The 25,540-nt window shown below is 42.8% G+C and overlaps 1 protein-coding gene across 1 annotated transcript; it reads right to left on the reverse strand.

Moving 5' to 3' along the window:
• Positions 1-6,618: 6,618 nt before the first annotated feature.
• Positions 6,619-14,065, reverse strand: nanp (N-acetylneuraminic acid phosphatase). The gene is made up of 2 exons (XM_052025050.1): positions 13,939-14,065; positions 6,619-8,498 (listed from the first exon to the last, which is right to left on the reverse strand). Exons 1-2 carry the CDS (start codon positions 14,026-14,028, stop codon positions 7,857-7,859), a joined length of 732 nt encoding a protein of 243 aa, XP_051881010.1. The 5' UTR covers positions 14,029-14,065; the 3' UTR covers positions 6,619-7,856.
• Positions 14,066-25,540: the final 11,475 nt, after the last annotated feature.

The following is a 25,540-nucleotide window of genomic DNA, read 5'->3' on the forward strand; positions in this document are numbered from 1 at the left end:
AAAGAGTTCTTCTGCTGCCTCATAAGCAGTGTGTCTTCTGATTCAAAAAGACAAGCTGCTGGAGGAACTCAGAGGGTGAGTAGCATCTGTGGAGGCAAAGGGCTAATCAACATTTTGGATCAAGACCCTGCATCAAGATTGTCCCTTGATTAACCTGACAACCGTCGCAAAGAATGTGACATCAGAAGCTTTCCGCAATTTGACCTTGTAACGTTTGCTGATAATTCAGGGAGTCCATCACTGCTGAGACTGCTCTGTCCATCAATTTGAGATGTTAACCTGTTCGCAGACCCCATTTTCCCTTCTGAACATTTCATTTCCCATCCGGTGCCATGGAAACCAATGATTGGTCAATCATCCCATAATATCTTGTGTCTTAATACATTTGCGTGTGTTAGTGAAAAGAGTTCACTTGATATAAAATTCTATTAGATATCTTCTTCGAGTTGTGAAAGAGGTCCTCAGTTACAAGTCACAATCATCTAAGTACTGCATAAGGTCCCTGTAAGACCTTTTAAACTTTAAAATGCTTTCTAATGGTAACAGCTGTTACAGTTCAGTCTGTCTTTGAAGTTACCTTGTATTTTGTTCGCCAATCTGAACTCGAATCTCTCGCTATAAATGGTGTGGAAGTAGCTTCAATGGTCTGTATATGGGGGTGGAGAAACTCTTAGCAGACTACGGTGGCTAATTCTCATAAATTTACAGAATGCTACCATTGTGACTGAGGAAAACCCTGATTAGGAGTGAAGCTACCACCATCTAAAGGCATTGTGCCTTAATGCACAGAGGATTCACAATAAGGTAGATGAATTAACAGTGCGAGCAGGTTTAAATGGTTATGATATTGCTGTTAATACAGAAATGTCGCCGCAGGGTTACAAAGGTTGGAAAATGAATATCCAGGAGTTTTCCGACTTTTGTAAGATAGGGGAAAAAAAAAGAGAAGGGGGGCTGGTGTTAGTAAAGGAGTGCAATATTGAGGGTGAACATTGGCTTGGAAAATCATAATGTGGAATCTATGGGTAGAGCTAAGATGCATTGAGGGTATTGGTTTATTATTGTCACTTGTACTGAGGTACAGTGAAAAGCTTGTTTTGCATACCGATCGTACAGGTCAATTCATTACACAGTGCAGTTACATTGAGTCAGTACAGAGTGCATTGAGGTAGTACAGGTAAAAACAATAACAGTACAGAGTAAAGTATCACACCTACAGAGAAAGTGCAGTGCAATAAGGTGCAAGGTCACAACAAGATAGATCGTGAGGTCAGAGCCCATCCCATCATATAAGGCATAAAACGTTGGTGGGGATTCATTATAGGCCGCTAAACAGTAGTGCTGAAATAGTCGATGGAATTAAACAGGAAATTAGACACCCACACAAGGACGGTATGAGAACAGAAGTAATTAAAAGCAGGAGTGGGCCACTCGGTCCCTCAAGTCTGCCCCACCATTCAGTATGATCATGGCTGATCTGCTCCAGGCCTCAACTCTTCTTCTGTGCCAGTTCCCTGTTGCCTTCAATTCCTTGATCCTTAGATGCACCCCAATGATGTAGCCTCCACAAACCTCAATTAGAGAGTTTCAGAGATTCATCACCCACTGAGAGAGATTCCTATGCACCTCAGTTTTAAATATCTGCCCCCCTAAACTTGTAACTATGTCCCCTCAGGGATTCTCCCACCAATGGTAGCATCTCAGTATCTGCCCTGTCTTGCCCCTCAGGATCTTGCACGTTTCAATAAGATTTCACCTCATTCTCCTAAACTCCAAAGCATAAAGATTTAATTTCTTTGGCAGCTGGTGGTAGGGAAATCCATCCCATCCAAGGAATTGCTCATTAAATCTCTGCTGGGCTGCCCTCAATGCCAGTATATTCTTTCTTAAATAATGCAACCAAAACTCTTCACAGTACTCCAAGTGTAGCTGTACCCTGTACAATTGTAACAATACTATTTCTAATCTCCAATTCTCTTCCAGTAAAAGCCAATATGCTATTTGCCTTCCTAACTATTTGCTGCATCTGCCCGCTAACACTTTGTGATTCATGCACAAGAACACCTAGATCCCTTTGCACTTCGCTCATCCGCAATCTTTAATGATAATCATCTGCTGCTTCTTACCAAAGTGCATGATCTTGTACTTTCTGACATTAAACTCCATTTTCCAAGTTTTTGTTCACTCATTCACTCAGCTAATCTAGATACTGTTGCAGAGTCCAAATATCCACATTCCAGCACGCTCTCCCAACTAATTTTGTGTCATCGACAAACTTTGATACGTTATGCACTGATTACAACTGTATTCATTGGGAACTATAATCTACATATAAACTGGACAAACCAAATTAGCAATAGTTTAGGAAGAACAGTTCCTGGATTGAGTGTATGGTTTTTCAGAAGAGAAACTGAATTGCTGCAATCTGGTGAGGATCCCTCGCAATGCCGTTGCAATTCTCTGTGATGATTTGATTCACAAGGTTACAACAGAGTGCCGTTCAGAGTTAACCATATTAGTCTGGGATCAGAGTGACTTGTTGGCTGGTTCAAGTTAAAGGACGACAGTTATTTTTTCTCTAAAGCATTTTAGTGAACGTCAGAACTTTCAGAATCTGGCGGTTTAATTTTTTGTGATTTTTAAAATTAAATTCAACTTCTCATTAGACTAATGTGCTCTGGAGCTCCAGTCTAGTTTGGTAACCATTATATTGTTTCTGTAGTACAAAGGAATGCAGTTTCAAAATAGCTATTTAATGACAGCTATCAGATGTTTTTAAACTGATAATGATCAATAGGTGGAACACAATCCATTCAGCAGTTGAAGCAAGAACTTAGAATTAAGAAATTACTGAAAATTATAGGGCAATATGGTCCATTCTAATTCATCTAATAGATTTTCTTGACATATTAAAATGGGCAGCTTTTTCTTCAACATCCTGAATTATCTGGTGCAGATGTCACATTTGGCTGATCAGATGTTTTAGATGGGTTGGCCGTGACTGATTTTTTTTTAAGACCATGTATTTAACATGAGGGTTGGGGTGCTCTGTTCTTCAGGTTTATTTAAAACAGGTGTTGTCAGCTGCTCTTTGAATACTTTCCTATTATATACAGGTGCCATACGTGCACGTTTAATTGTGTGTCGGGAACCATGACATATTATGCCAGAAATTGTGCGGTATCTGATTTTAATCAGTTTATTTATAATGCAGAACATAGCTACTGGTGCCTTCCAGTTACCATGCATCACATTTGAAAACTCTGCTCTGACCAAAAGCATTGTGCCATCAATTTATCTTTCATTATCTTATTGTATGCTTTGATTTCATCAACAACTACGTGCTCTTCTGTGCCTAGGTACATTCTTACCTTTCAGTCAACCTAGGATTGGTTGAGATTCACTTTTCAGTAGGACACCCACTATAAGTGACTAGGCAACTCGGATGCCGTGGATTAATTTCATGACTATGGGGGAAATTTATAAAATTCCAGAACCTGTAAACTGTGGGAAAAGTAACTAAGGTCAACTTCTTTACCGGTGACCTATTTTTTTGCGAAGAGAGTGAACATGACTGATTTCTACTGAGACTCCAGAACAAAGAACAGAACAGCACAGGAACAGGCCCTTTGGCCCATGATGTTGTGCTGAACTAATTAAGCTAATGAGACCTGATTAAACTAATCCCTCTGCCTGCACATGGTCCATATCCCTTCATTCTCTGCACATTCATGTGCCTAAGACCTTCAACACCTCCATCGTATCTGCCTTCACCACCACCCTTGGCAGTGAATTCCAGGCACCCAGCATTTCTAGTATTAGACATTTCATCCCTGGGGAAAAGGTAACAGCTGTCTGCTCTATCTATGCCTCTCTTAATTTTATAAACTTCTATCAGGTCTTTAGTGGACAAGAATTTCTATAAAAATAAATCCTTTAGAGGCCAATTTTATTTCTGTATATAAAAATCATTGTGCCTTGGTTTTGTAAGATCTACCCATAGTTTTTCAGTAAATAGCACTCAGTATAAAATTCATTTTCTGCAACTTTAATCAGTTGAGAAGTGTTGAGCCTTCTGGGAAAATAATGCTTATCTTTGGAAAACCAGTGTGAACATGCCCCATAACTGTTGAGCATTAGGCTGAAAGTTTATCAGAAATAATCAGGATGCAGTTAGTCATGGAGTATTATGGCACAGAAGCAGGCCCTTCAGCCCATCTAGTCCATGCCAACCTGATCTTCTGCCTAGTTCCATCTACCTGCACCCAGACCATATCCCTCCAAACATCTCCCAACCATGTACCTATCCAAACTTCTCTTGTGAACCCGCATCTACCACTTCCACTGGCAGCTCGTTCCACACTCGCACCATCCTCTGAATGAAGAAGTTTCTCCTCAGATTCCCTTAAATATTTCACCTTTCAACCTAAACCTGTAGTTCATAGTCTCACCTAACCTGAGGGGGAAAAGTCTGCATGCATGCATTCACCCTATCTACCGATATCCACCAACATCTACAAACCCACTGATGCCCACAGCTACCTTGATTACAGCTCCTCCCACCCTGTCTCCTGCAAGGACGCAATCCCTACTTCTCAATTTCTCCACCTGCACTGCATCTGCTCCCACGGTGAGGCTTTCCACTCCAGGACATCCGAGATGTCCAACTTTTCTAACCGGGGCTTCCCCCCCTAACTGTGATCGAGAGAGCTCGCACCCATATCTCTGCCATTTCCCGCACCTCTGCTCTCACCCCCACCCCTCCCAGACCCAACAGGGATCGGGACCCCCTTGTCCTTGCATTTGATCCCACCAGCCTACGTAACCAACACATCATTCTCTGCCGTTTCTACCATCTCCAACGGGACCCCACCACCAAGCATATTTTCTCCTCCCCACCCCTTTCTGCCTTTCACAGGGACCTCTCTCTCTGCGACTCCCTAGTTTACTCCTTCCACCCATCCTGCTCCCACCCTGGGAACTTTCCACTGCCCTCGCCATAGGTGCAACACCTGCCCCTACACCACCTCCATCCAGGGACCCAAACAGTCCTTTCAGGTGAGACAGATTCACCTGCACCTCCCTTAATATCATCTACTGCATTCAGTGCTCCAAGCGTGGCCTCCTCTACATTGGTGAGACCAAATGCAGACAAGGTGACCATTTTGCAGAACACCTGCGCTCTGTCCGTAACCGCAATCTGCATCTCCCCATTGCAAGTCACTTCACCTTCCCCTCCCACACATCACCGATATGATGGTCCTCTGTCTCTCCACTGCCAGGAGAATTCCAAGCACGAACTGGAGGAACAGCACCTCATTTTCCATCTTGGAACCTTGCAGCCTAATGGCATGAACATTGAATTCTCCCACTTTAAGTAATCCCCACACCCCTTCCCCCCCACCATGCTGCTTCTCTTCTTCCCTTTCCTAGCCTACCTATTTTTTTCTAGCCCTTTTTTTCCCTCTCTCTCCTTACCTTTGACCCATCCCCTGGTGGATCTGTGCTCCTCTCCCCCACACCTGCCTATCACTATTCTTACCTGCATCTATCACCACTCTGTGCCCACCCCACCTCCCCTCTTTAGTACACCTGTCACTGCTCTGCTTTTCCCTCCTATATATGTTGGGCTTCCTCTTTTCCTATCTTCAGTCCTGATGAAGGGTCCTGACCCAAAACGTTGACCGCCTGCTTTTCTCCACGGAAGCTGCCTGGCCTGCTGAGTTCATCTAGAATTTTCATCTAGATTCCAGCATCTGCAGTCCTTTGTTTCTCTCTTCACCCTATCTATACCCTTCATAATTTTGTATACCTCTATAAGATCTCCCCTCATTCTTCTGCGCTACAGGGAAAAAAATCGTAACCTATTCAACCTCTCTATAACTCAGGTCCTCAAGTCCTGGCAACATCCTTGTACATTTTTCTCTGCACTCTTTCAAGATTATTGATATCTTTCCTGTAGGTAGGTGACCAGAACTGCACACAATACTCTAAATTCGGCCTCACCAATGTCTTGTACAACTTCAACATAACATCCCAATTCCTGTACTCAGTGCCCTGATTTATGAAAGCCAATGTGCCAAAAGCTCTCTTTATGACCCTATCTACCTATCCAATTATGGATCTGTACTCCCAGGTCCCTTTGTTCTACTGCACACCTCAGTGCCCTACCATTCCCTGTGCAAGTCCTCCCAAAGTGCAACACCTCACACTTGTCTGCATTAAATTCCATTTGCCATTTTTCAGCCCACTTTCCTAGCTGGTCAAGATCACGCTACAAGCTTTGATAGCCTTCCTCGCTGTCCACTACGCCCCCAATCTTGGTGTCATCCACAAATTTGCTGATCCAGTTTACCACATTATCATCTAAATCATTAATATAAATAATAACAATGGACCCAGCACTGATCCCTGCAGCACACCACTAGTCACAAGCCTCCAGTCAGAGAGAGAACCATCTACTACCAATCTCCAGCTTCTGCTAAGCCAATGTTGAATCCCATTGACTACTTCATCCTGCAAACTAAAAATACTGAAGTCTGTATGTCACATTGTTTAGTATTGTTGCACAAGTATCAATAGAAGCAATTGCTTGTCAATTTCCTATGGCCTCCCATGGTGAAACTAGCAGCCTGTAGTCTTAAGAGATGGTGGTGTCTGATTACTCTAGGGAGGTTACACATAAACAGGTTTTTTTCTCAAAGACTACCTCCCCCCTAACATTCGTTTTTGTCAGTTTTCAAAGTAACTCTTAAATAGTGCTCTAGTTCCCAACTGAAATTGCATTATAACCAATTTGACCTGTGTAATTCATCAGTTGTGTTATATCAAATTTGCATTGTGTTATAGCAGAACTACCTGTACGACTTTTATTTATGAAGCACCTAATGTAGGAAAATCATATCAAGGTGCTTCACAGGAATATTAAGGTAAAGGATGAGGTAAAAGGATAATAGTAACAAGGTAACTTTTAAGGAGAGATGTGGAGAAGTTCAGATGAATTATTTCAACTCTTAAGGCCTGAACACAGCAGCTAGTGCTGGGGTGAAAGTGATGAAGGAATTATTTTAATTGTCTGAGTGAAAGTGATGAAAATAATGAAAAACTTTGTTTCAGGCACATTATTTGCATCATCTCATGACTATTTTAATGTACATCATGATTAGACATTTGCTAGGTGTGACAAGGGCAAGCAGCATTAGAAAAGGTGCATGTTAAAACAGTAGGTCAAGGTTTGATAGCTGATTGAGGTTTCCAGTTGCTCAGTAAAGTGAGACATCTTGTGTTCTGGAAATGGAGACTGAATCCAGAAATCTAACAATAACAAACACTAATCTGGCTGTTCTTTACCTCAAATGATTTCTAGACAAACTGAAAAATTAGTGCATTGTCCATTTTAATATAAGATCCACATTTCATTTATGATACAGTACAATGATAATTAATCAGTAGGAATGTAAATGTCATCTACTTTTAAAAACGAACTGAAATGTAATAATCCCTTTTAGATACTATACTCACTTTTCCATTAAAAATTTCATATTAGCTAAGTGTTTTAGTAAAAATAAGCTGGTTTCCTTTTGTTACATTTTGTTGATGCTATTTTTTAAACTATCATTAACAGACTTGACTTGATAAAAGAAATATCCCATGGATTTAATATTTGTAAATTTTCCACAACTAACTTAATAAAACCCCAATCCCTTACAATATCTTTGACCATTGAACCATGACATTGTTAGGACTTTTTGAAAAATAATTTAAAAAAATTTAAGCCCATCCCCCTACCCTAATTTGAAGCTCATAAGCATTTTCATTAAAATAAATACCAACAGAAGATCATTTTCAGTTAAATTTTAGACGACCTTTTTCCCTAAAATATCCATAACCTCTAGTACAGATTTCACAGTGTAGTCAGGCATGGCACCATCTTCACATTTTAGATTAGTATTGTTTATCCAGACAGTTGTACCAAGACCAGCATTCACACCGCCTTTAATGTCAGTCTCTAGATTATCACCAATCATCATGCAGGCCTCTGGCTTCACTCCTAGCAGCTGAAAGCATTTCTGGAATATAGAGAGAGCTGGTTTCTGCTCCTGGTATTCACCCCCTATTACTATTGTGTCAAAGTACTGCTGGCAGTCACAAACATTAATCTTCTCTCTTTGGACCATGGAGCTGCCGTTAGTTAATAGAAGCAGCTTGTAGGACTGGCGCAGGCTCTTCAGCATGGACTTCACTTCCTCTGGGATGTGGATATGTTGGAGCCTTGTGGTTTTCCACAGGAAGTAACATTTAGTAGCCAAACCATGATCTGGGTCAAGACCGTCTGTTTCTTGCAGAGCCATTTCAAGAAGTAATATCCGCTCCTCATCAACATTTACTCCTGTGGCACAATCAAAATTCTCCATCTGCAATTTGGTATTAAACTTCTCAATGACAAGGTTTGCAGCAGATTCTTCATAACCATATTGTGACTTCAATAAATCTTTAACCTTTTAATGGAAAAAGAAAATGGTATAAGCTCAAAGCATAATTTTTCCACTCTGGACTGTAAATTTGTTGACACAAGATCGCAAAATACTTCCATTAACCGCAATCACTAAAATCACAGCTCTGTTCTATTTAAAAATATTCAGACTTTTACATGGTTGTTTAAGAAATCTAAACCTTTTAGCTGCTATGAAGATTACCCCTTACCCATCCCTCAAACAACTACCACAATGCTGCATACCGTAAAAAAAATTCAAGAGAGTCTCCATTAAAAGCAAATTGGTTTATTATTGTCACATGTACTGAGGTACAGTGAAAAATTTTGTTTTGCATGCCATCCATAAAGATCATTTCATCACATCAATACATCAAAGTAGTACAAGAGAAAACATAACAATGCAGAATATGGTGTTACAGTTACAGAGTAAGTGCAGTGCAGGCAGACAATAAGGTGCAAGGCTATGATGAGGTAGACTGTAGGGTCAAGGGTCCAGAGTAAAGACTTTATATCTAGACTGAGCAGCCTGACTGTAAAAACTCACTTCCAGATGAAAATACAGCAGCTTTACAGCCTGTTCATGGTGTGTTTGCCAGCAATCTAGGTGGCTTTCATTGCTGACTCCTAAAAGTAGTGTACCCAGTGTAGGGTCTTGGTGAGTTGGCATTAAGAAGTATTCCAGAACCACAGAAATGGAATTAAAGTAGAAACTGGTCAGTGATGAAATCTTTGGTTAGGGACAGGGATCATCAGCTCTGACCAATTGGTGAGAACCAGCTAAATGGAAGTGGTTTTCAAACTTCACTTGTGCAAGCCTTGACCATAATTAAGTTATCACCCATAGCCTTAAACTCCACCAATCGGTAGAAATAGTTTCTATAGCTATCAAAACCTCTATTAAGTGCAAAGCTCAACTCTGTAACCTCTCATCATAATTTAATCATTTCGATTCTGGTATTTCCCCACCCCAATTCCCCCCCTCTTAAGCCCAACACCTACACCTCCCCCATTTCTCAGGAATGCTAGGGAACCATGAATCTAATGAGAAAGGTGAATTTAAGAAGAAATCACTGGATTTTAAAAAAATAATAAATTCCTCGGGTCTGATATTCTGCACCCCAGACTGCTAAACGTAGCAGCCATGGAAATGTTGAATGCATCTTCCAAAATTCTACATAATATGGAACGGTCCCTGCAGATTAGAGGGTGACAAATGCAACCATGATTTGAGGGAGAAAGAAAACTAGGAACTACAGACCAGTTAACGTAGCAGTAGGAAAAATTCTAGAGTTTATTATATACAACATTTAGACAAGTTTTTTTATTGTACCTCGGTACAAGTGACAATAATAAACTAATACCAATAAACCAATACCAAAATATAAATTGGTCCGAATCTCAACTAACGATGTCGAAGTACAGGAAGGAGATAGAGAGCTTAGTAACATGGTGTCATGACAATAACCTTTCCTTCTATGTCAGCAAAACAAAAGAGCTGGTCATTGACTTCAGGAAGAAGGGCGGTGTACATGCACCTGTCTACATCAGTGGTGCTGAGGTTGAGAGCTTCAAGTTCCTCGGAGTGAACATCACCAATAGCCTGTCCTGGTCCAACCAGGTAGACGCCATGGCCAAGAAAGCTCACCAGTGCCTCTACTTCCTCAGGAGGCTAAAGAAATTTGGCATGTCCCCTTTAACACTCACCAACTTTTATCGATGCACCATAGAAAGCATCCTATCTGGATGCATCATGGCTTGGTATGGCAAATGGTCTGCCCAGGACTGCAAGAAACTGCAGAGAGTTGTGGACACAGCCCAGCGCATCACGGAAACCAGCCTCCCCTCCATGGACTCTGTCTATACCTCTCACTGCCTCAGTGAAGCAGCCAGCATAATCAAAGACCACACCCACTTGGGACATTCTCTCTTCTCCCGTCTCCCATCAGGCAGAAGATATAGGAGACTGAGAGCATATACCACCAGGCTCAAGGACAGCTTCTATCCTGCTGTTATAAGACTTGAACTGTTCCCTTATACAATAAGATGGACTCTTGACCTCACAATCTACCTTGTTATGACCTTGCACCTTATTGTCTACCTGCATTGCACTTTCTCTGTAGCTGTGACACTTTACTCTGTATTGTTATTGTTTTACCCTGTAGTACCTCAATGCACTGTGTAATCAACTGATCTGTACGAACGGTGTGCAAGACAAGTTTTTCACTGTACCTCGGTACAAGTGACAACAATAAACCAATACCAATACTTCATTAGGAGTTTGAAGAGATTCGGTATGTCACCAAAGGCTTTTATAAATTTCAGTAGATGTACAGTGGAGAGCATTCTGACTGGTTGCATCACAGCCTGGTATGTAGGCTCCAATGCACAGGATCGCAAGAGGCTGCAGAGTGTTGTAGACTCAGCCAACTCCATCACAGGCACAACCCTCTCCACCATCGAGGACATCTTCAAGAGGCGGTGCCTCAAGAAGGTGGTGCCTCAAGAAGATGGCATCCATCACTAAGGACCCTCACCATTTGGGACATGCCCTCTTCATGTTACTACCATCGGGGAGGAGGTACAGGAGCCTGAAGACCCACACTCAATGATTCAGAAACAGCTTCTTCCCCTCTGCCATCAGATTTCTGAACGGTCCACGAACCCATCAACACTACCTCGTTATTTCCTTTTTTTTTGCACATTTATTTTTGTAACTTATAATAATCTTTATGTCTCTGCACTGTACTGCTGCCGCAAAACAACACATTTCACATCATATAAGTCAGTGATAATAAATCTGATTCTGAACTGAAAATTAGTTGACAGATAAGAAAATGAATAGGAATAAACAAGTCTCTTTTGGAGTGGCAGGCAGTGATGAGTGGGGTACTGCAGGGATCAGTAAGAGAGTCCCAGATAATCGCAATGTAAATCAACGAAACAGAATGTAATATTTCTATGTTTGCTGATGACATGAAACTGCATGTGGTTGGAAGAACTTCAATGCAAGTTAGGCAAGTTGAGTGAGTGGGTCAGTATAAGGCGAATAAATGTGAAGTTATCCACTTTGGTAGGAAAAACAGAGAGACAGAGCATTATTTAAATAGTGATAAGAGTGAGGAATGTTGATGTATAAAGGGATCTGTGTGTCCTTGTACATCAGTCACTGAAAACAAACATGGGTGCAGCAAGCAGTTAAGAAGGAAGCCTTACTGCAGTTAAACAGGGGTTTGGTGCAATTACACTTGGGAGTATTGTGCACAGTTTTGGTCCCCTTACCTGAGAAAAGATATATTTGTCATAGAAGGGATACAGCAAAGTATCCTAGAATGACAGGACTGTCATCTAAGGAGGAAGTAGATCGATTGTGTCTGCATTCACCAGAATTTAGAACAATGAGAGATCTTATTAAAACATACCACATTCTGGCAGGGCTCCACAGAGTGGATACAGGGAGTATAATTCCTCTGGCTGGGGGGCTAGATCCAAGGATTACTGCCTCAGGTTACAGGGCAACTCATTTGGCACTGAGAGGAGGCGAAACTTCTTGGCTCAAAGGGTGGTGAAGTTGTAGAATTCTCTACCTGTGGGTGGTGGAGGTGAAGTTACCAACTATATTTGAGAGAGACGGAGATTTCTAGACACAGAAGGCATCAAGAGGTATGAGGGGAGAGAGGGAGTATGATATTGAGAAAGATGATCAGCCATAATTGTACAGCATCCATCACTAAGGACCCTTACTATCCGGGACATGCTCTTCTCGTTACTACCATCGGGGAGGAGGTACAGGAGCCTGAAGACCCACACTCATCGATTTGGGAACAGCTTCTTCTCCTCCACCATCAGATTTCTGAATGGTCCATGAACCCACGAACACTACTTTGTTATTTCTTTTGTTTTGCACTATTTATTTTGTAATTTATAGTAACTTTATGTCTTTGCACTGCAGTGCTGCCGCGAACCAACAAATTTCACGACATACAAGTCAGTGATAGTAAACCTGATTCTGATTGTAATTGGTGAAGGAGGGAAGGATGGGCTGAATGGCCTACCCCTGATCCTGCCACCCCGGGAACTTTCCACTGCTCCCGCCATAGGTGCAACACCTGCCCCTACACCACCTCCATCCAGGGACCCAAACAGTCCTTTCAGGTGAGACAGAGATTCACTTGCACCTCCCTTAATATCATCTACTGCATTTGGTGCTCCAAGTCTGGCCTCCTCTACATTGGTGAGACCAAACGCAGACTAGGTGACCATTTTGCAGAACACCTGCGCTCTGTCTGTAACCGCGACCTGCATCTCTCCGTTGCCAGTCACTTCAACTCCCCCTCCCACACTATCACTGATCACCACCTTGTGCCCACCCCGCCTCCCCTCTTTTGTCCACCTATCACTGCTCTGCTTTTCCTTCCTGTATATTGGGCTTCCCCCTTTTCCTATCTTCAGTCCTGAGGAAGGGTCCTGACTCGAAACGTTGACCGCTTGCTTTTCTCCATGGATGCTGCCTGGCCTGCTGAGTTCCTCCAGCATCATCGTGTTTTTCATCTAGATTCCAGCATCCGCAGTCCTTTGTTTCTCTACCCCTGCTCCTGTTTTCTTTGCTTCTCTTCCTGGTCCCCGTCCCACACACCCATGACCCCCATCCATAACTCCCACTGACCCCACCCACATGTCCCACTACCCACACACTCCCGTCCCCCCACCCACGGATCCCACTGCCCGCACACCCATCACCACACCCAGACATCCCCCCACCCATATGTCCCCATACCCACACATGGTTCCCACTGCCACCCTCATATCCCCCGACCCACACACTCCCATCCCCTCACCCACGGTTCCCACTGCCCCCCCCACGTCTCACCACCCATATGTCCCCCCTGCCCACACGTCCCCCTACCCACACACCCGTCCCCCCACCCACACACCTGTCCCCCTATTTACGTCCACCCACCCACGGCTCCCACTGCCCCGCCCACCCACGTCCCACCACCTACACGTCCCCCCTGCCCACATGTCCCCCTACCCACACACCTGTCCCCCTATCTACATCCACCCACCCACGGCTCCCACTGCCCCGCCCACCCACGTCCCACCACCTACACGTCCCCCCTGCCCACACGTCCCCCTACCCACACACCCGTCCCCCCACCCACACACCTGTCCCCCTATCTACGTCCACCCACCCACGGCTCCCACTGCCCCCCCCCCACCCACGTCCCCCCACCCACATGTCCACCCACCCACGTCCCACCACCCACACGTCCCCCTACCAAGAGACTCCCTTCCCCATTCCCACATCCCCCCCCCCCGTCCGGTAGCCCCAGGTCTGCCCCCGTCCCGTCCCGTCCCGTCCCGCCTTCACTTCCTGATTGCTCGGCAGGAGCTGAGCCCCGGCAGTGAGTCCGGGACACCCTCCCCCACCCCGGGCCGGGATGTACCTGCCGCTCCGCTCGCCTGCTGGCCCCACTCGTGTCGATCAGCGTGTTGTCCAAGTCGAACAGCAAGGCCTGGATCCCCACCGCGGCCATCACCACAGCAACGAGCCCCACCGGCCGGCCAGCGACCAGCAAGAGCATGCGCAGTCGGCGTCAGCCGGAGGAGGGGACAATGCGCCTGTGTAGCCGCGTCGGTCAGATGCCGGGTGCGGAGACAGTGCGCTTGCGTATCGCACGCCGGCCGGTTGCGGAGGGAGTGCGCTTGCGCATGTTAGGACCATCCATTCCTTTGTTGCTGACAAGCCGCCATGTAGGTTGTGGCCCTGACTTGATAATGGTTTCTACAGAAAGCAACAGAATTGGGGGTAATTCTTTTTTTTAAATTTCTGCTACAATTTTCTCCCAATGAAATGGGTTGTGCAGGGTGGGGAGGGGTAGAATTGGGATAAAACCCATTCCCTTTCTAGCTTCCACAGTGAAATGATGTGTGTTTGAGAGGACCAAGGGTGGATAAATCCACTTCCCAAGGCTCAGTGGAGTGGACTGGCCTGTAGCCTGCTATGCCATGGCGTTTCAAGTGCTCATCTAGTGCTCATGAGAGTATCTTCCTCCACCACACCCTCTGATAAGTGCTGTCCAGGTTTTATTTTGGAAAACATCCTTACATCTCCTCTAAATCTCCATCCCCTTTACCTTAAACCTTCTGGTCATAAACACTCTTGTCATGGGGAAATTATGAAAAATCTCTTTCCTACAAGATTTAAATGAATGATTTTTAAGTATGGCCATAACTGGGATAAATCTCCTCTCTCTACAACTTTCAGTCTGTGAAATGGTTTCTGCAGAGTCAAACTGGGGTAGATCCCCTTCCTCTATATTTGTGTTGAGCTCAGAAATATTTTCTGTTGAGCTCAGAGCAGCAGAATTGGGATAATCTCTTTCCCATGAATGTTGCACTCAGTGAAACAGTTTCAAGCAGAAAGCAACAGGATTTGGATGATTTCCTGTCTCAAGAAGTTTCTACCAGTGAATTCATTTCTGAGTTGGAAGAACAGAAATTCCCATCCCTACAAGTAACAGTGAAATGGTCTTGGGTAGGGCACCGGAGTTGGATAGATGTCCTTCAAGTTTCTTCCCCTGGAGTGCTTTCTGTGGAGTTGAGATCAGCAGATTTGGGATGTGTCACCTTCTGATACAATTTTCTTTACTTCTTTGTACAGGTTCCTATATTTATATTCTCTTTAACATGTTTGCACCAAAGTAGAATCCAACTCTTCAGTTTACAGGCCAACACTTTTTTGGTATGTCCTACATGTGGGAAAACTTGAAATTTCTCACATTTCCTTATGATAAAGAGGCCATTCAGTCCACAGGGTCTAAGCTCTCACAGCAATCTCATTTCTTCACTTATTTCCCAATATCTATTCTCTTTCACATGTCCATCAACTTCCCCCAACTCTCCCACCTATACTTGGGGTAATTTATAGCAGCCAATCATCAAACCTTTGGGATGTGGGAGGAAACCAGAGCACCTGGAGGAAACCCACAGGATTACAGGGAGAATGTGTAAACTCCACACAGACAGTGCCTGAGGTAAGGATTGAATGCTGTGAGTTGCTAGAGCTGAAAGGCAACAGAACTACCTGCTGCCCCATAGCTTCTGACAACCAAACGTGGCTGGTGTAGAAAGAAGCTTCATTGTTCAGGGTCCCAGCCTGAAATGTCAACTGTCCCTTTGCCTCCATAGTTGTTGCCTGACCTGCTGAGTTCCTCCAGCATTTTGTTTATGCTCCAGATTCCAGCACCTGCAGTCTCTTGTGTCTTCAAGCTGTACCCTCTTACTTCTACTGGGAAATCCTGTCTGACTAATATAATTGAGTTTTTTTTGAAGAGGTAACTAAATATATTGATGAGAATAGTACAGTCAATGTGGTTTACGTGGACTTACTGGCCTTTGACAAGGTCCCGCATGGAAGGAGTAGACCACCAGGCCCCTCAATCCTCTCCAGCTGTTATGATCATGACTGATCTTCTCCAGGCCTCAACTCCTCTTCTATTGCCAGTTTCCTATTGCCCTCAATTACCAATCTTTCAAAAATGTATCTATTTCTTTAAATGATGATCTAGCCTCCACAGTCCTCTGGGGTAGAGAATTCTGGAGATTCAGCACCCTCTCTGAGAAGAAATTCCTATGTACCTCTGTCTTAAATGACCATTCCTTCATCTTGTAATGGTATCCCTTTGTTTGAAACTCTCCTGCTAGTGGAAACATCTCAACATTTACCCTGTCATGCCTCCTTAGCATGTTTTATACTTCAGTAGGATCACCTAACTGCACAGTTTGTGACAGTGGTGAATAATGTTCCTGCCCTTCCCTGAAAAAGAAGAAAAACTGTGCAACAACAAGAAAATGAATGTCTATAAAGTAGCAAAGTGTCTTGAGTTGAGGTACTTCACAGAAGTGTCATTAAAATAAATTGAGGCTCTGCTCTATGAGGGGAATGGGTAAAATCTTGGTCAAAGGGACAGATTTTAAGGAGAATGTTAAAGGAAGAATAATAAGTGTGGAGGTTTGGAGAAGGAATTCCGGAGTTGAACAGTGATCAAGAAACTTATTACCATTCAGATGAAGAAATCAGCCTGATTCGTACCCAGTCTATTGTTTACTCCCCTCCATCACCACCTACTGTGCCAGCTGTGTGCACTGTCTAAAAGAATTCACCACAGCAACTCACCAAGGTCTTTTCCACAATGCTTCCCAAATCTACAGGCTCTCCAGTCCAGCATGCCATGTGTATGGAAACATCACGACCTGCAAGGCTCCCTCCAAGCTGCTGAGTTGGAACCATATTGATGTCCCTTCATCTTTGTCAGATCTAAATCTTGGCACCCTCTAGCGAACTGCAGAGTGGGACCACTCTCACCACAAGGTTCAAGAAAACAACTCACCACCATCTTGTCAGGGTCCACTGTAGGATAGCGATTGAATCCAGGTCTTACTGGATTCCCAAACACCCAGAGAGTGGTTGGGGCATGGAATGCGCTGCCTGGGGCGGTGGTGGAGGCAGGTACATTGGTCAAATTCAAGAGATTACTAGATAAGCATATGGAGGAATTTAAAATAGAGGGATATGTGGGAGGAAGGGGTTAGATAGTCTTAGGCGAGGTTTAAAGGTCGGCACAACATTGTGGGCCGAAGGGCCTGTGTTGTGCTGTACTGTTATATGTTATTAATCACTTATATCCTGGAGTTTGAATAAAAGACAGGATTGACAAAGATGATCCCTGATGCCACAGGTCTGATTTATGAAGAAACTGGGTTTTTCAGCTTGGCAAGGAGACTTTTGACCGTTTAATTGGGAGCAGGTCACCTGAAGGCAACCCTGTTTGGGAGAATGGGAGTCAGGAGTTGGGGAAAAGATCTGTGGCAACTTGAACAACAAAGATTAACATACACCTTTAATGAAGAAAAACATTCTTAGGTCTTAAGAGAAATGGTTGGAAAGAAATACCCTTCCATTTGACAACATTGATATTAAAAGAATGTTCAGAGAAAGAGAAGGCGGCTTTTAAGGAGGGTCTTAAAGGAAAAAAGGAGGCGTAGGGGCAGAGAAATATCTGGGCAGAACTCCAGACCGTGAGGTCCAGCCGTTGCCCTTTGGGATGCAGAGTAACCTATAAACAACTGGAAAGGATAAAAATATAAATGGGTGGGTCTGGAATAATAAAGGATTGGGATGTTGTAAAACAACAGAACGCTAGCTGTACTTACTGGAATATGACCTTATTTTTAATCCAATGTTTTCAAATGAAATTCTTTTTGTTTCTTTAAAAGTATTTCAAGCAAAAAAAATGAGTAGCTTGAATGTCTTACCCTAATATTGCATTGTGCCTCTATATTGTAGTAACATTGGGAAAGTTTTGAAAAATGTTCTTCTCACTGTTGTAAATTTAGGCACCACAGGCTATAATTATTCATTTTGCAGACAAATCCATAAGACAAGTCTTTTAGAGATGATAGGATTGAGTGTGTGGGAAACAGCAGATCCAGTAATATTGCCAAGTGTTGAATGGATGGTTGACATTTAAATTGGATATCTTTTGGGAGGAGTTCAATTTAGGCTGGTCTGATTAAAAAAAAATGCTGGTGCAGTACTTATGCAATGCCATCAGATGTCAGTACATCCAGTTCTATCAAGTGGTGGGATTCATCTGTCAAGTCCAACCCATCCAAACATTTTACCTACCTCAGATATTAGGGAAGGAAGTCAGAGGGTCAGATTGCTTTTAAGTTGTGCTAGTAGAGCTATCTCCCAGGGTTGCAGTATCGTAGAAGATAAGCTTTCCAGATACAACAAAATAAATATAGGGAAAATTTTTCTAGCCTGAGGAAATTGAGAAAGCTTGTCTTTAGAGCTTCTGCAATTCTGAATCAGGGACGTGATAATATAAAATTAGTTTTAGTCATATACAAAAGTCAAAGTAAAATCAAATCACTTGCATGGAGCACTCTGGATCTTTTTTTTCTAACATGTATTGATATTCAGATGTTGGTATCATCTGCATTGTTGTTCACCACATAGTTTTCCTACGCAGTCGTTTGCTAAGCAGCTTCTAGGCAGTTAAGTCACCACATCTGTCTGGGATCAGAGTCACACAAATGCTAGACTGGCCAAAGATGGCAATTTTCCTTTGCTGAGGACCGTTAATGAAACTTTTGGGTTTTTAATTGTGTTCATGGTCAAATACCTTCATGACTTTTTAAAAATTCCTGTACAATTGTTATGGATTTTGAACTCTGTGTGATCACCAGACCTTCATCGGTATGCCAGGGTTTAATAACCAGGTTAAAAAAAAGGAATATTGAATATGCTTTTCCTGTGTCTCTGTGCAACTTTCAGAAGGCATGGTATCTTCTGTCCTATAATCTTCTCTGTGAAACTAGTATCAGATTTGAATCTAGTGTGCGGTGTCTCTTTCATAATAACGTAGCCTTTATTCCACATGATCAAAGGTACATAAAAAAAATAGAAGGAGAAGGCCACATAGTGCCTGGGGCCTGCTTCTCTATTTGACATCTTCTGCCTCAGCTCAGCTTTGTGGCTTCAATCTCCATATCCCTGGATTCTAAAAATCTATCTACAACCTTTTAAGTACCTCCTCTTTCTTCACTCTTATCCCATCTAACTTCTCTACTTCCTTCACCTGTAATGTGACATTGGCAGCATCCTCTTGTTTGGTAAAGACATATGTAAAGCGCTCGTTTTGTACATCAGTCACGTTGTCTGCACCCACAAGAGGATATCCTTTATAATCTCTAATAGGGCACACCCAACCTTTGCCTTCCTTTGTTTAAATAAAAACGTATTCCCTGTTACATTACCTACTAATCTTTGCTCCCACGCATTCTTTACCGCTCATTTCCTTTGGAGCCTTGAATAAACTCAGCAACTGAGGCACCACAATTCACTGAGGTTGCCAATTCGGAAGATTCACAACCCTCTGAGTGAAGAAGTTCCTTCTGACCTCAATCCTAAATGCCCAATCCCTTATCCAGAGGCTGCACCCGCTCCAATTTCTAGGTGCTTTATTTGTCTTCGTGCAGACTGTTATGATACTAAAATCCTTGCATTGTCAGTAGTTTGGTGTTCTTCATTAAAGAAACAAGCCATTATGGGAGATTGGAGGATACGTTATTTTCAGATGGAATATAAAAATTTTTAGAATCTCATTTTCATTTCTCTGGTAAAGCTAATGACTTACATGAACAGCAATTAGCCTTTCTTCTAAATGAAAAACAAAAATGCCAAACCCAATTGTGAGGAGTTAGATAGGTACTTTAATAGCAGAAGAGCAAGTTGCGGCAAGAATAGTTATAAATTTTCGATGAAGCCATCCGGCCCAGGTGTTTTATCCAGTTGCATACTTGTACTTTGTTTCCTCTATTAGATACCTTGATCCACAGGTATTTTGTCTGCATTGGAAATGCGGGTAACTAAATGCATGCCAAAAACCACTCCTTATCCTGGGCTCAATTCCAGGACTCCAAGCGATAAAATTCACCATATTCTATAGTGCTTTAGCTTCTGAATGGTTCAAGAAAATGCAGAAGGGAACTGAAAATGGAAATGAGTGACAAAGATAACGTGGGAGCAAAGATTAGTAGGTAATGTAACAGGGAACATGTGTTTTTTTAAAACAAAATGGTAGGCAAAGGTCGGGTGTGCCCTATTAGAGATGATAAAGGGTATCCTCTTGTGAAGGCAGGCTACGTGACCAATGGACAAATGAGCTCCTGTCTGTACATATGTAAGAAGTACATATGTCTTTACCAAATGGGAGGATACTGCCAATGTGAGGAGTTAGCTGGGATAAGAGTAAAGAAAGAAGAGGTACTTAAAAGGTGGGCAGCATTCAAAGTAGGAATGCCACTTGATGGGATGCATCTGAGGTTTAAGGCAAAGCAAGGATGGGGATGCACCAGGCATAATCTTTTAATCCTCCTTGCATTTTATAATGGTGTCAGAGGAGGACATCCCTGTACAAAAAAGGGAAGGATAAGCCTGGTATCTATTGGGAAAGGTGCTTCCGTGTTAGAGGTGTGGAAGCAACACAATAATCCATGGCACAGTCAATTATAACTTGGAAACAAATGGCTTAATTATTGACAGGCAGGACAGATTTTTTGAAGGCGAATTAAGTCAGGGGAACTTGATGTATGAATAGAGAGGGTTGAAGGGGGCTGTGTGGTGGATGTGGACTTTCAAAAGATGATGGTGAGGTATCACATGATGGATGTAAGCAAGTTTGAAGCTCGGGATTAAAGGGACAATGAGAACGTGAATACAAAATTGGTTTATGGGCAGAAAGCTGGAACAATGGTGCAAAGTTGCATTCATATCGGAGGGAAGGATATAATGATATTCTCAAGATGATTAATATGGGGATCACTGCTCTTCTGGATATTATGTGGTAATGATTTGAATACAGAACACGATTTCAATATTTGCAGGTGATATAAAACTTAGAAATGCAGTATATTGTTAGGAGCATAATAGAAGATATCAGGAAGACACTGAATAGTGACATTTTAAAGGAAATGCATAAATAGAGTGACCTGGTGGTTTACAAACAAATCCTTGGATGTGGCTGGCCAAGGTTATTAAAGAGGTACACTGCTTCAGTTTTATGTTATCAAAGTAGAGTACCAAAGCAAAGAGTTTATGCTGAACCTTTTCTGGAATCTTCTAGGCATCACGTTTTAGGGAGGATATCAAGTTCTTGGTGAGAATGCAGCGTTGTTTAGAATGGTGTCTAGGGACTGTTGTGTGGGGAGGTCAAAGAAGCTGAGATTGTTCTCTTTAGAGTTCTCTGTAGATTTAATTTTGTGTAGCTTCGACAATGAACATAGGGAAGGATTTGCTAATGCACTCAGTAAATAACACAGAGTCCAGTTACCCAGAGCAGGAAACTCAAAAGACTTTTGGTGAGTGAGGGAATTGGGTGCGATGAGTGGAGGAAGTACTGTTCCAGCTTATGCTTAGTGAGATATCTTTATTAGTCACATGTATATTGAAACACACAGTGAAAAGGATCTTTTGCGTAGAGTGTTCTGAGGGCAGCCCGCAAGTGTCGCCATGCTTCCGGCACCAACATAGCATGCCTAAAACTTCCTAACCCATACGTCTTTGGAATGTGGGAGGAAACTGGAGCACCCAGAGGAAACCCATGCAGACACGGGGAGAACGTACAAGCTCCTTACAGACAGTGGTTGGAATTGAACCCATGTCGCTGGCACTGTAAAGCGTTACGCTAACCGCTACACTACCGTGCCTGCCCACTACCATGCCTGCCCAGTATGCTGGAATGCTGGAGAAATGGCAGGGCACCTCAGACCCTTTGGAATGCAGATCCTGTACCATACGAGATCTCCAGGATGCTTCCTGCATTCTGCAGAGTCACGGGTGCATAGGGTGTTGTCGGCTGGAGGAGTTTGAGGTCCGGGTTTTGGAGCTTGAGGGGCAACAGTCCATGGCACTCCAGCACATCTGTAAAGCTGGGCAGCATGTTTCAGGAGGTGGGTCACCATGCAGCTCAGGGTTGTGCAGGCAAAGAGGGACTGGGTGACTTACCATACAGACAGAAAACAAGCAGGCAGGCAGCTCAGAAGACCCTTGAGGGCATCTTACTCTCTAGCCAGCATTTGCCTCCGAATACTGAAGGGGACAAGCAAAGTGCATTCAGAGCCAAGACAAAACATCAATAGATCAGCCGTACAGGAGAGGAGGAGGAAGGTCAATTGTTATATGGGTCTCCGTAGTTAGGGGAGCAGGTTGGTGTTTCTGTACTGGCAAACATAATCTCAGGATGGTCTGTTGTCTCCCTGGTGTCAAGGTTAAGGATGCTACTGAACGCATGCAGAAGATTCTGAAAGGGGTGGTTGGAAAGACACAGGTAATTGTCCATATTACTATCAGCAACATAGATAGAAAAAAGTGATGAGCTCCCAAAAGCAGATTTTAAGCAGTTAGGAAGATAATTAAGAAGCAGGATCTCAAAAGTAGTAATCTCCACATTAGTCCCAGTACCATTTGGCAGTGAGTACCAGAATTGAAAGATAGAGCAGATGAACATGGAGGAATGGTGCAGGAGCACTTCTGGGGCAGTGGGTTGAACCTGCAGGCAATTGGGTTGCACCTCAAAAGTACCGAGATCAATATTCTTGCAGGCAGTTTTGCTAGTATTCACGAGGAGGGTTTGAACTGGCTTGACAGAAGAATAGGAAACTGAGCAAATATTCAGAACGGAGAAAAGCATGCCAATATTTTACCTTCTATAGCATGAGCTTTTATTTTATGTGTTAATGTTTGATCCCATTTTATTTACAGTACCTGTTACTCTTCAAAGCATTCCAATAAATTAGGCAAACATGATTTCCCTTTCATAAAACCATGTTGACTTTCCTGATTATCTTGATTTTTTTTAAGAGCTCTGCAGTAATGTATTTAAAAACAGCTTCCAACATCTTCCCATGTTAAGCCAACTGGCCTTCTCTGCCTTCTATCTTCTACCTTCTTTGATAAATGTCATACAGTTACCATTTTTAAATATAGTGGAACCTTTCCTGAATCTAGTAAAAATTGGAAAATTAAAAGCAACACATTAACTATTCTACTAGCCACTTGTATTAATGTCCTAGGACCCAGATACCTGTCAACTGTAGCTCCAACCATTTGTTGAGTGCCACTGCCTTGGTTGTAACTTTCCCAAGTTCCTCCCTCCCTCCCAATTCTCCATTCAATCAATCTCTGGAATACTTCTATCCTACTGTTATAAGACTACTGAATGACCTCTTGTACAATAAAATGGACTCTTGACCTCACAATCTACCTCATCACAACCTTGCCCCCTATTGCCTGCCTGCACTGCACTTTCCCTGTAACTATAACACTTTATTCTGCATTCTGTTATTGGTTTTCCCTCGTACCACCTCGATCTACTGATGTGATGAAATGATCTGTATGGATGGCATGCAAAACAAAGGTTTTCGCTGTAGCTCTTTACATGTGAAAATAATAAACCAATTTACCCACTTACATATATCCACTATAATGAATACCGATGCAAAATACATGTTTAATTCAGCTGCTCTCTCCTTGCATCCCATCATTAATTACCCAGACTCCCAGCTTCTTAACCTCTTTTCCAAAATCATAGAGAATCAACACTCAATTTGTAAACTCTATTTTTTAAGAATAATTTTAGGAACTCTTACTATTTTTATATTACAGCTGGATTCGTCTTGTATTCTAATTTTTCCTTATTAATCAGTCATTTGTTGCTTTTTTTAAAATAAATTCTGAACCATCATCTGACCTGACATCTCTTCGGGCAATTCTGTGCTTTTCTTTATATTTGATACTACCTTAACTTTTCTAGTTAATCACCAAAGGTGGGTCCTCCCCTTGGAATTTTTCTTCTTCAATGGAATGTATCTATTCTGAGTTTGCTGAAAGATTCCCTCAAATGTCTACCCTGTATTTCAGTTAACTGGTCCCTTAACCTAATTTGCCAGTTCACTTACGCTAGCTCTGCTTTCATGCCATTATGGTTGTCCTTATGTAACTTTAAAATGCTGGTCTTGGACCCATTCTTATCTCCCTCAAATTGAGTTCTTTGGTATCTCAGCAAAGACTCTTGCAAATTTCTATAGATGTACGGTGGAGTGCATTCTGACTGGTTGCACCACCGCCTAGTATGGGGGCTCCAATGCACAGGATCGTGAGGGGCTGCAGAGGGTAGACTCAGCCAGCTCCATAACGGGCGTAACCCTCCCCACCACTGAGGACATCTTCAAGAGGCGATGCCTCAGGAAGGTGGCATCCATCACTAAGGATCCTCACCATCCGGGGACATGCCCTCTTTTTGTTACTACCATCGGAGTGAAGGTACAGGAGCCTGAAGACCCACACTCAACAATTCAGAAACAGCTTCTTCCCCTCCACCATCAGATTCTGAATGGTCCATGAACCCATAAACACTACCTCATTATTCCTTTCCTTGCACTATCTATTTATTTTGTAATTTATAGTAATTTTATGTCTTGCACTGTATTGCTGCAGCAAAACAACAAATTTCATGCCATAAGACAATGATAATAAATCTGATTCTGATTCATGTTATGATTGCTTTTAGCTAGGGTTGCCTTCACAATAAGGTGATTATTTAATCCTACCTCATTGCACATATTAGTTCTAGTATGTCCTGCTCTCCGGTCGGCTTCAGAATATGATGTTCTAAGAAACTATCCTGAGAACACTTTATGAACTCCCCACCTAGGCAATCTTTGTCGTTCTGATTTTTCCAAAACCCCTCATGGTTTTGGCTGTGCCTTTCTGATAGATCTCCCACTGTTACTTCCTTTGATTTATCCTACCATGTGCCTACTATTATTAGGGGTCTTATACACCACTCCCACAGTGACTTCTCGCCTTTACTGTTTCTCATCTCCACCCAAACCACTTCTGCTTCCTCTGCAACAAACAATCTCCTGGAGGGACTCAACAGGTTGAGCAGCATCGGTGGAGGGAAAGCATTTGTTGACGTTTCAGATGTGCTTATGCTTCTACTTCCTGCTTTTCTGAACTCAGGCTATCCCTCTATGTTGTACTAAGAACATCATTAATTAGAGTCATAGAGTTATACAGCACAGAAACAGGCCCTTTGGCCCAATTTGTCCGTGCCGACCAAAGTGCCTTCCTGAGCTCGTCCTATTTGCCACATTTGGCCCTATATCTCTCTAAACCTTTCCTGTCCATCATTAACAGAGCCACCTGGTTTCGAGATTTCCAGATGAAATGCTAAAATGGATAACAAAAAGGTAAAATGGCAATATTGATTAAATAAAAAAATCACAGCTCAGAGAAGAGATGATGTGTTCAAACATTCATCAAACTAGATTGCAAGGATTGAACTAAGGGACAGAAAATGGGTTGCCATGTTGTACATGTACTATAGCTCTCCAAACAGAGAGCAAATTTGCAAGCAAAATTCTGATATGAAAAAGTATTAGGGCAATAATAGTAGGGTATTTCAATAACACTGA

The sequence above is a fragment of the Pristis pectinata genome, chromosome 10, assembly GCF_009764475.1.
Source record: "Pristis pectinata isolate sPriPec2 chromosome 10, sPriPec2.1.pri, whole genome shotgun sequence".
NCBI classification, from domain to species: domain Eukaryota; kingdom Metazoa; phylum Chordata; class Chondrichthyes; order Rhinopristiformes; family Pristidae; genus Pristis; species Pristis pectinata.